This window comes from Scyliorhinus torazame, chromosome 2, assembly GCF_047496885.1.
Source record: "Scyliorhinus torazame isolate Kashiwa2021f chromosome 2, sScyTor2.1, whole genome shotgun sequence".
Taxonomy (NCBI): Eukaryota; Metazoa; Chordata; class Chondrichthyes; order Carcharhiniformes; family Scyliorhinidae; genus Scyliorhinus; species Scyliorhinus torazame.
The window spans coordinates 240,714,206-240,726,682 of NC_092708.1; the positions used below are offsets into that span (position 1 = coordinate 240,714,206).

The following is a 12,477-nucleotide window of genomic DNA, read 5'->3' on the forward strand; positions in this document are numbered from 1 at the left end:
ATATGAGTTTTGAAATGTAGGCTCTGTTGTAATGTCGGAAAATAATCTAATCTATCTAATGTCGGAAAATAATCTAATCTGCAGAAAGGTCCCACAAACAGCAACAAAATAAATGGCCAGATAATCTGCTTTGCTGATTTGGGTTAAAAGATCAGTATTTGGCAATGTGTTCATCCCAACAATGTATATTTTGTAATGTGATTGGATAATGGCTATCTTTAATTCCTTCCTTGATACTATCTCCTCTCTCAAGTACTGAGTTAGCTGGATATGGTTGAATATAGTTATGATCTAATCTGTTCTCTCCCAGAATACTGGGGGAGAGCTACCCTGCTCTTCTTCAAACAAAGCTGTGCGATCTTTAACATCGACCTCCTGATTTAACGATTCATCCAAAAGATGGCACAGTTGACAGTGCAGCGTTCCCGTGGTACTATTGTGGAGTGCAGGCTTGGAATTTGTGCTCAAGACCCTGCAATGGGTCCGTGAAACCAGAAGCTTCTGACTCTTACGGCGAGCGCACTGCTACTAAGCCATGGCTAATGCTATTATGATCATTTTCTTTTTTTTTAAGAAAATATTTTACTGAGGCATTTATAATTTTAACATTTTAACCAAAGAGATCCAACGCACGCAAGAACCCCGCAATAACACACCCAACTCCCCCATCCCTAAATCGTAACTACCCATACATTAGATGCCCTGCTCTTATCCGTCACTTCCATGCCTCCCCTGCTGACGGTCAATTTTCCTTGATGAAGTTGATGAACGGCTGCCACCTCCGAACTAACCCCTGTTACGAACCCCTTAAGGCGAACTTAATTTTCTCTAGCTTAAGAAACACTGCCATGTCACTGACCCAACCCCCCAACTTTGCGGTCTCCGAGTCCCTCCATAACCAGCAAAATCCGTCTCGGGGCCACCAGGGAAGCAAAGGCCAAAACGTCGCCCCTCTTCTTCCCCCCACCCCCACTCCAAATAGTGCCATCTCTTGACTCAGAATCCCCTATGATAATTTTCAGAAGAGAAGTGGGTCTCACATAGAATTATAAAATAATCAGGTAATTGCAATCATCTGGGAGCAATGAGCCCCACAATATGTAATTTGTGCGATTACCCCAGTAAACAAAAGGAAGGCTAGCTCAAATATTTCTGAAGTAAAATATGCACATTCAGCTTGGTTCCTGACGGGTACAAGTATTTTTTCTACTGATACCTATATGCACATGTATTGATTTATTACCTACACAGACTGATTCACTGCATCATTAATTGATCCAGTGCTCACCAATTGCTACATCAACAACCACTAAACCTATAATAAGTTCTTAATTACAAAGTACGAAGTCTTACAACACCAGGTTAAAGTCCAACAGGTTTGTTTCGATGTCACTAGCTTTCGGAGCGCTGCTCCTTCCTCAGGTGAATGAAGAGGTCTGTTCCAGAAACACATATATATATAGACAAATTCAAAGATGCCAAACAATGCTAGGAATGCGAGCATTAGCAGGTGATTAAATCTTTACAGATTCATGCACAAGTTTGAACAGGACCTACTCACCGCACAGGACCTTCAACCAACGTTATACACCAGATACATCGATGACATTTTTTTCCTTTGGATACACGGCGAAGAATCACTGAAACGACTACACGATGACATTAATAAGTTCCATCCAACCATCAGACTCACCATGGACTACTCTCCAAAATCAGTTGCATTCTTGGACACACTCGTCTCCATCAAGGATGGTCACCTCAGCACTTCGCTTTACCGCAAACCCACGGATAACCTCATGATGCTCCACTTCTCCAGCTTCCACCCTAAACACATTAAAGAAGCCATCCCCTATGGACAAGCGCTCCGTATACACAGGATCTGCTCAGACGAGGAGGAGCGTAACAGACATCTACAGACGTTGAAAGATGCCCTCGTACGAACGGGATATGGCACTCGACTCATCGATCGACAGTTCCAACGCGCCACAGTGAAAAACCGGACCGGCCTCCTCAGAAGACAAACATGGGATACAACCGACCGAATACCCTTCGTCGTCCAGTACTTCCCCGGAGCGGAGAAACTACGTCATCTTCTTCACAGCCTTCAACACGTCATTGATGACGATGAACATCTTGCCAAGGTCATCCCCACACCCCCACTACTTGCCTTCAAACAACCGCGCAACCTCAAACGAACCATTGTTTGCAGCAAACTACCCAGTCTTCAGAACAGTGACCACGACACCACACGACCCTGTCATGGCAATCTCTGCAAGACGTGCCAGATCATCGACATGGATACCACTATTACAGTGAGAACACCACCCACCAGGTACGCGGTACATACTCGTGCGACTCGGCCAGCGTTGTCTACCTCATACGCTGCAGGAAAGGATGTCCCGAAGCGTGGTACATTGGCGAGACCATGCAGACGCTGCGACAACGAATGAACGGACATCGCGCAACAATCACCAGGCAGGAATGTTCCCTTCTAGTCGGGGAACACTTCAGCAGTCAAGGGCATTCAGCCTCTGATCTCCGGGTAAGCGTTCTCCAAGGCGGCCTTCAGGACCCGCGACAACTCAAAGTCGCCGAGCAGAAACTTTATAGCCGAGTTCCGCACACATGAGTGCGGCCTCAACCGGGACCTGGGATTCATGTCGCATTACATTCATCCCCCACCATCTGGCCTGCGAAATCCTACCAACTGTCCTGGCTTGATACAATTCACACCTCTTTAACCTGGGGTTACCCCATCTCTGGATCTGTAAAGATTTAATCACCTGCTAATGCTCGCATTCCTAGCATTGTTTGGCATATTTGAATTTGTCTATATATGTGTTTCTGGAACAGACCTCTTCATTCACCTGAGGAAGGAGCAGCGCTCCGAAAGCTAGTGACATCGAAACAAACCTGTTGGACTTTAACCTGGTGTTGTAAGACTTCGTACTGTGCTCACCCCAGTCCAACGCCGGCATCTCCACATCTTAATTACAGAGAAAGCTTACTGGAACAAAACCTTGTTCATATGTGAGCACATATATTACACCATGGAGTTGATGGAGATATACTGGGCTGGATTTTGCTTTGTTTAGCAGCCCAACCCCAGATGAATGCAGGGCAGTGGAGGGAAAACGGGCTGGGGTATCTTATTGCTAAATCTTTGTCCCAGTTCAGCCCTATGGAATATTTTCTCCCTCCCCTCTTTCCTACCTCCCTCCACAGCTCACTCTCGTGGTGGTGTCCTGCTGCGTTGTGATGAGGAGTGGAACTCCCTTGACATGGCAAGTCCGCGCCTACCTTGGCCACACAACAGGAGCAGCAAGGCGAAAGGCAATTCCATTGGAGGAAGGAGAACACCTATCTTTGGCAATCATTTCATCAGCTCTTTCCTCTACTCTGGAACTGCCTCCTCGACTTGGATCTCATTGCTTGCTAACATGCTTAACATGAATACTGAACTTGGTGTCACTTCCCATGCCTCATCACACTTGTCATTGTAAAATAGTAAATATCTGTCTTATCCTGAGAAAGGAAAGCCTTGCAGTTCTATGGCTATGATTCTTCCACAATCGCTGGACTTTCCAAAAAGCTTTAAGGGGACAATGTAATACTTTGGGCGTGTAGTCACTTTTATCATTTGAGCAATAACAAAGGTGACTTGTTAGTGTTTTGTTTTTAGTATTAGGGATTCATTGTTTATTTAATAAATATAACATAAATATAATGTACCATCAATAAGTTGGCCAGGAAACTGGCATGCCCTATCAAATCAACCATTATCTTATTGAATGGATGAACAGCCACCAAATGGCCTACTCCAGTTCCTAATTCGTATGTCTATAAATCAAACACTACTTAACAGGCAACTAATCCATCCAAGTAAAGTGGTATTTTCACATTAACTAACTAACCAAACTGTGATATGTCTTTCAACACTTTTTTCACTGTACACGGCACTTCTGGCAGATATAGCATTTGTCATGTTATTCACCCTGGGGTAACACAGACTGCAACACAATGCAGTGAAATGATCAAGCGTACACCAAACGTAGGCGTTGGTTCAATAAGATTTATTGAACTTCCGTAACGAAGCACACAGCTGCCTGTGGGTTGACTCTCTCCTACTCTAAGTAAACTAACATTAACTATCTAGACCAGGCTAGCTCTGATCCGCGTGTAGACGTGTTGAATGATTTGTACACCCTGACTGTCACTACAGTTGTCACCAGTGGAAAGAAGCAGGGTGCTGATGCCTCATGTGTTTTATAGTTGGAAGCCCCCCCTCTGGTGTTCTGTCTGGTGATTGGTCGTGTTCTGTTCTGAATGTCGATTGGCTCACCTGGGTGTCTGTCACTGCCTGCTTTTATCTCATGATGTGCATGGGTGCATATTATGACAGCATTAGAAAGATGAATCCTACATTCCTCCCAGCTTTTCAGCAGGCTCACTTCTCCCTGCCACGCCAGATTGTAAATCAGTGCCCTTCGAAAGTTGGTCCATTCAGCATGAGTCTCACAGACCTGACTTCCACCATCAAGGCCCATCTCAGCGATTCACAGTCCTTAAACCTCCAGAAGTTCCATCTCTTTGGATGCCTTCCATTACAGAGGAGAACTGATTCATACCGACATCCTGCTTCCACACAGAATTATGTTCCTCATCTCTTTCTCTCTGCCTGTGTCTTATAAAAGAAGCTGCCCTTTTACTGTGTTGAGGTGTGAAAACTGTCATTTGTTTTTTAAAATAATTTTTTTTACAATTAAGGGGCAATTTAGTGTGGTCAATCCACCTTACTTGCACACTTTTGGGTTGAGGGGGCAAAACCCACGCAAACACTGGGAGAATGTGCAAACTCCACAAGTGACACGGAGCCCGTATCGAACCTGGGACCTCGGCGCCGTGAGGCAGCAGTGCTAGCCACTGTGCTGCCCCTTGGTTTTCTGTAGGTTTTGTTTATTTTCTATGGCAACCAGATCACATGGGCCTGTGTTCAGGAAGATTATGACCAGCATCTATGCTATCCAGAAAAATCTGTTTCATCTCGAGTTAAAAGAGACATTTTCAAACATACCCATCTTGCGAAGTCCCACATTCTTAACACTATCAATACAGATATCCATTGCTTCCTGGGGTTATGCACCAACCTGAGGCAAGCAGGTGGCTGGCTCATTGACCTTGCCTGGTGCTCTCTGAACATCTAATTTTCCCCCCTTCTCAATGTGGAAGCACTTATTCCATGTGTGGCATGGCTGTGATTAGGTACTCCATATATAAGGAATCATTGTCACAAGCTGGCATAGTTTGCATTGTACAGCCAAGGAATCCAATCTTCATCAGAGCAATAAAGCCTACTTTATAATTCAGGGTCTCCACAATATTTTAATTGTTGCATTATCATCCCTAAGTCTTCAATGTTGCCCACCCTCATGCCTCCACTATTCCATCACCAAAATTGAAATTATGTTGCAGTCACTAAGTTAATGGGCTGTTTTACCAATGACCCCCCACTTTGTTATTTCAACCAGGCAAGGGCATTACAGAAAGGGAATTGATTGGAAATAATTTCAGTCTTCAACAGGAGCATGACTTGAATTTGAAACATTTGTTAGTACTGTCAGTGCTAAGTAGTGCAAGCTGTCACCCGTCACCAGTCAAAACTTTCAAGTGCTGAAGTGTAAAGGCCAAATATTGAGGCAGCATACAGTGAATTGATGAATGAATTGTTTTACAGATGAACGCGAAGTTGTGCAGAAGAAAACGTTTACAAAATGGGTGAACTCTCACTTGGCACGCGTAACCTGCCGCATTACAGATCTGTACACTGACCTTCGAGATGGACGTATGCTGATTAAGCTGTTGGAAATTCTCTCAGGGGAGCACCTGGTATGTTGCCTAGTTTGTTGGAATTCAGTGGTTTTAGATGCCTTGGGTGTTGATGACTGCTTTCAACATCTGGATAATTAACTTCAGAATATCCGGAGAACATTTATAACCTCTGCACTGCTTTCCAATCTTTCTGAAAATGAAAAGATTTCATACAACATTGCTTCAAAAATGTTCAAATCCTGTATGAAATTATCAGTGGAGTGCACTTGCTTCATAATTAATATAAAGGCTGCGCTCTGAAATTTCTGATTTAATTATTGGATAGAAATGAACTAAAACTTTTTTTTGCACTTTTTTTGGTTGTGCTCAATGATCTCTCACTTTTCTGTTTCCTTCATCTTTATTGAAAACAACCAGTGCCCCATAACAAAAATACTTGATCCAGTTGTTTAAAGGGATGCAAGTAGAGTGCATGGGGTATGAGATGATAAACCTGATGAGGCTAGACATGCAGAGATCCTGCTGAATTGAAGTTTATATTTTCTTGCGTTTTCCACCCAGCAGCTAGCCATATTGACAAACACGATTGGCTAGCATGTGTCAAAATGAGCCTTGCAAGAGAGGGATAAAAAATATATTCCAGGACTGGAGAGGAAGGAGGTTTCCATTTACAGTTGGGTGAGTGAGAGCAATCACAATCAGCTGAGAGGCAGGTGAAAGGCATCTTTGGCGCACTCATGCTTCCTCTTAGGCCCACAAGGATTGCTGCAAAATGCACTTAACCCTTTTGAGCTGGCAGCTCCCACGTCCCTTTCGTTGCCAGCATTCCTGAGCTGTGGAAAACCCAGATGCTTCCAAACGCATTGTGACAGACCGATTTATAAAAAAAAAAAAAAATGTTAATGACGGAACTACAGCAATTGTACGCTTGAAACACGGCACCAGCGCTATGAGCACATGCATGATGGGTTGGGGAAGCGATCCATAGTTTGAAAAGTTTCCCCCTTGACCCTTATGGGAGGGTGGGAAGGTTTATATTAAAGCTATTTTATCCATCTTGGGTACCCAGTGTCAGTCTAAAATGCTCCTAGATCAGGTATAGTGTCGACTATTTTGTGAACTATTCTGCCACTTCCATAAATAAAACAGCCCAAGAATATCCATAAGCCATGTATCTCTAAATGAGTTTGCAACTGTAGTTCCAAGCCATGCTGAATTATTGCCAGTTTGGGACCATTAACACATGTCTACTCAGATCTGGGTTGTAAATGCTTGGGCATGCTTGATGTAGGGACCTCCGCTCAAGAAGGAAAGTAGAATTCATACCTACTTCCCAGAGGTGAAAGGTCAGCATATTTTTCCTGCATTAACTGCTTGTTTCATTAACTTCTATTAAGTGTCACACATTCTACGTTCATTTTATTGTGTATGTCTCTTTTAGCTGAAACTCATGTTGTTATCTCTCCGATCAGCCAAAACCAACCAAAGGTCGGATGCGGATACATTGTTTGGAAAATGTAGACAAAGCTCTTCAGTTTCTGAAGGAACAGAAAGTACACCTGGAAAATATGGGGTCACACGACATTGTTGACGGGAGCCATAGACTTACGCTGGGTCTCATCTGGACCATCATCCTTCGTTTCCAGGTTAGTGGCAATTCAGAAGAAGTACAGAGCATAGGATTTTCCAGCCCTGGCCGCTGCCAGGAATGCCCAGTCTTGCCGAAGGTGAATGGAACTTTGGCTGGACTGCTGAATCTCCAGTGGTGGGTACCACCATGATGGGCTGGAAAATCCCACCTGTAGGCTTAGTCGGTCCACACAGTAGGATTTTCAATTGTCCTAGATTCGGGGGAGTCGACCAATATCGGTGGTTCGTTTCCCGAGCTCTGCTGCTGGCAACTTGGGTAAAGATTTTGCTGTAACACCAGTTCATGCAAATCAGTTGTTCTCCACGCCCACTAATAATCATAGAATCCCTACAGTGCAGAAGGAGGCCATTCGTCCCATCGGGTCTGCACTGACCGTTGGAAAGACTACCCTACACAGACCCAATTCCTTTTACCTGTAACCACACCTATCCTTTGGACACCTGGGAGCAATTTTATCATGGCCAATCCACCTAACACGCACACCTTTTGACTGTGGGAGGAAACTGGAGAACCTGGAAGAAGCCCACACAGACACGGAGAAAGTGCAAACTCTACACAGATCGTCACCCAAGGTTGGAATTGAACTCCGGTTCCTGGCGCTGTGAGGTAGCAGTGCTAACCATTGTGCCACAGTGCCACCTTGATGCACTTTTACATTTACCTAATTGTCGCACATGTGGAGGTTTGTAGTGGAGGGAGCTACTGCCTGCACTCCATTTGGCATGGCATCATCAACATTTCTTAGTCATTTACCTCGTCGTGACTTTCACCCGCGCTCCCCTTTCACTTGCTTAAAACCTGCTACATTTCTAACTTTTCCCAGTTCTGAGGAAGGTTCATCAGCCTGATACATTGGGTGGGATTTTCCAGCCCTTCCTGCCAGCAGGATCTTCCAGTCCTGCCCAATGGTACTCACTGGAAATGATGTTGCAAGTCTTATAGTGGGAAACAGAGAGAGAAGAACCACCATGTAAGAGATACCACACTGCAAATAAAGCTCTGCTGTTTTAAATCTCCCTAGTATCACTCCTTCAAATCGCAAAGTAAAAAAAACTGGCAGCGAGGACTATGAACGTATGCTGCTTAGCCTCCCGGGAAGAATACAGTTACAAAGAAAAGTTAGAAAGGAAAACTTTTCACCCAGCGCGACACATACTTCAGAGAACTAATGGGCTAGATGGATGTGAGCAATGATAATCTGCCGGCAGAACGTAGGGGCACAGAAACAGGAGTCGTCCATTCAGCTCCTCTCGCCTGCTCTGTCATTCAGTGAGATTATAGCTGATCTTTGACCCAACTCCATATACCTGCCTTTGGCCCAAATCCCTTAATATCTTTGCTTAACAGAAGTATATCTATCTCAGATTTAAAATCAACAACTAATCTAGCATCAATTGCCATTTGTTGGAAAGAGTTCCAAACTTTTACCACCCTCTGTGTGAATAAGTGCTTCTTAACATCTCTCCTGAATGGTCTGGCCCTAATTTTTAGACTATGCCCCTAGTTCTACAATCTCCAAATAGTGGAAACAGTTTATCCTTATTTACCCGTTTGTTTCCTGTTAGTATCTTGAAGACTTTGATCAAATCAACCCCTTAACTTTCTAAGTTCGAGAGAAAACAGACCTAATTTTTGCAACCTCTCCTTTGTAACTTAAACCCCTGAAGTCCAGGTTTCGTTCTTGTTTACAAGAGAGCTCTTTACTAGAGCTTGTTGGTGAGTTACTTCAAATATTTTTAAATGATCACCCCATCAATCTATTGTCTCAGATCCAGGATATCACCGTGGAGACACATGACAGCCGGGAGACGCGGTCAGCAAAGGACGCTCTCCTCCTTTGGTGCCAGATGAAAACAGCAGGGTGAGTCACTCTTACTCATCCTTTCTCGTTTATTTCATCTTTAATCCTGTTAATGCAAACAATTGTTTGAAAGAATATGCTCTAAACTTTTGTGAAAGCTGCGAAGTTCCTTTTCAAAAAAAATATGTATATTTTTTTAAAACAAAGGCATTCTCCCTTTTTTTATTGCCTAGGTATCCCAATGTAAACATCCGAAACTTCACATCAAGTTGGAAAGATGGGATGGCATTTAATGCCCTGATCCACAAACACAGGTAATGTGTCAGCAGGGTGTGGAAACGTTAAGTGTAGTCATGGAGGAAATGAACCAGTTGTTAGAGAGTGCCACACATGAGAAATCAGTTTAGAAAATGTTAGCAGAATTAAGGCAAGCTCACTGGGAAGCAAAAGATGTTGAAGCGGGCATAGTGGAGGCTTTGGTCACATTGGATGGTATTGAATGGAGGCAACAGGGACAACCTGTTGAATTAAGTACCCTCAGGCTCTTAACAGGATAGCAGCGGGCCTTACCTGGAATCAAGGACCCTGTGGGTGGCAGTCCTACCAACAGAGATCTACTGGCCAATCAATCAGAAATCAGCAGCTCAATTGAATAGCAATGCCACTGTTGAGTCAGTGGCTCTCAGTGGGGCATCATTCCCCCCCAATCCCCAATGTTGAATCTCTAGATCAGGTATGGAGTGCCTTTGAATGAGGGCCCGCTCAACAACCAACCCAATTGGGTTTGCTTGTCATGTTCCTTATGTGGTGGGGCCCACTGAATGGCCTCGATTGGCAGCCGGGTGGGAAGGCTGTCCATGGGCCTTCCCTTCATTCCCTTATGGGATGTGGGCACTGTCGTGTTAGGTACACTGGTATAACACTGGCTGCAGCATAGATCAAAAAGATACTCCAGACCTTGAAGTTAGTTCAATCAGGTTTATTGAACTAGTAGCACAGTTAGCACAGTTCTCTGTGAGTTCGACTCTCTGCTAACCTAAGTGTGGTTACTCTGTCTGACTGAACCAGACTAGCTCTTAGCCACGTGGTGGGGGTGTGAGATTGTAACAACACCCTTGACTGACTCTAGATGTTCATCAGTGGAAAGAGGTAGAGTGTGAGTGCCTCGTGTCTTTTATAGTCAGATCCCACCCCTGAGTGTCCTGCCTGCTTATCGGTCATGTGTTGTTCTCTGTGTCCATTAGCTGCTTGTCTGTATATCATTATGTGTGTGTGTCTGCATATCATGACATCTGTTGAAATCTTTAATTGAAAGAATCTTAACTCCTGGCTGACTCGCCAGTTGTTGAGAATCTTTAATTTAAAGGGATGTTAACCTGCCGAACTACGCCAAGTTGGGGGAAGCTTAGTTGATGAATCAAAGTCCTGGCGCAATACGACAAGTTGTAAGATTTGTAATATTTCTGGACTAAGCCAAGTTGTTGGATTCCTCGTATTATTCGACTGTGTAAAGTTGAAGGAATTTATATTATTTCTGCTATTCGGTTACCAGTAGCACTTTGCGAATATTGGGACTCAGCAGAAACTTCAGTTAAAACTTCCCAGGTGCCAAAAAGAATTGTTTTATTTGTAGTTGCTTGATTACAATTTGAAAGTCATTTAAAAGGCAATTCGTAGACAATTCAAAGCTTTCAGAGAATTACAGACATTATCTTTTTTGCTTAGGCAGACAGCTCGAAAGTAACTTTTAAAAGGTCAAAGTCTGGCAATGAAACATGAAGAGAGAGAGAGAGCTAATCTTCAGCTAAACTCAAAGTCAAAAGTAGACTAACAGACTGACAGAATCAAAAACAGAAAGACAGAACCCCCAAAAGACAACTCACAAACTAACAGAAAACTATTAAGGACAAAACTGACTACACTAACAGAAAGACACACAACACAAAGACACTACAGAAAGACACACTGAATTAAAGACAGCAATTAAGGACAGACAATACTAAAATGCCGGGTAGAAACTTTTCAGTTATACACTTTCATACCTGTTTTATGTCATCTAATCACACCCCAATATAATCCTAGTTGGTTTGGGTTAGACTCAAACACATTTGATTTGATGGCAAGCCGTCCATCTTCAATGTGCAACATCAGCTTTTCTGACAGCAGTTATCTGCATTGTGAACAATGGTGCCTTCATGTTGCTATGGTATTCGGTCCTTGTCCTTGACAATTAGCACAAGCAGTGTCAAATTGTCTTGCAACTGTGCTGTTTTAATGTCACACTGACTTTGAAAATATGCATTTGCCAGAACAACGGACCTCAGTAAAAGTGAATTAGTTTATATGCTGTATAAATGGGTATTTAAAACTGGGCCTTAATATTTATGCTTAAACAGCTATCTTTTACCTATACTAGTTGTATTCGAAATACCTGGCTTCTACAGTCGGCCCTTTGATAAATCGAAAAATTAAGTGAGATATATCACCAGAAGATAAAAGACATCATTAATGCGATAGGATAGGTAAAAGCGCAAAGAATAACTCATTCATATTGTCATTACAGTTTTAAACAATAGAATGGACACTTAACATTGCAACAGGCATTTCAAAATAATTATTATAATTAATAAATTAATCAAATTTGATCACATTGGTATGTTATGTAAATGATGAATACAGCTACACAGGAGAATAGGATTATTCTTATTGTGGACATTCCAGTGTGTCCAAGCCACAAATTTTATCCCAGAGAGAGATAAATTGGGGTGGATCAAGTCTTTTGATTTCTTTTTGGATACGTAATGCCAAATCTTTAACTTCTTTCGAGTTATCGGGAATGAAAGTGCAACATTCCGCACCAATCAGGGCTCAGGTGCCACCTTTTTCAGCTAGCATATAGTCAAGTGCCGTTCGATTTTGTAATACTTCGGTTAACATTTTACAGATCTTAACATTGATATACTGATTGAAAATTGATATCATGATTACATAATTCAACAATAAACAATTAATAACTTCATGTATACAAATAAAATGATTATCAAAATTGATGTCAAGTCTTTGACATCTTCTGGATTATACACAAAAGCTTGTTGAAAGGGTTAATTTTCTTGCAGAGACAAAAAGAGGCATTTAGCTTGGAATGATGCCATTCGCATCTCTAAACTTTTTTTTTGTCACTCAAATGGACTGGGAG

General features: G+C 42.8%; 1 protein-coding gene across 6 annotated transcripts in view; it reads left to right on the plus strand.

The window, feature by feature from the left end:
* The window catches only part of LOC140396798 (spectrin beta chain, non-erythrocytic 1-like), a 320,773-nt gene that overhangs the window by 110,315 nt on the left and 197,981 nt on the right, over window positions 1-12,477 (plus strand). For all 6 annotated transcript variants that reach the window (XM_072485544.1, XM_072485534.1, XM_072485570.1 and 3 more), the window contains 4 exons: window positions 5,735-5,886; window positions 7,302-7,475; window positions 9,250-9,341; window positions 9,515-9,595. In XM_072485544.1, coding sequence (XP_072341645.1) covers window positions 5,735-5,886; window positions 7,302-7,475; window positions 9,250-9,341; window positions 9,515-9,595 — 499 coding nt within the window. The remainder of the gene's footprint in view (window positions 1-5,734; window positions 5,887-7,301; window positions 7,476-9,249; window positions 9,342-9,514; window positions 9,596-12,477) is intronic.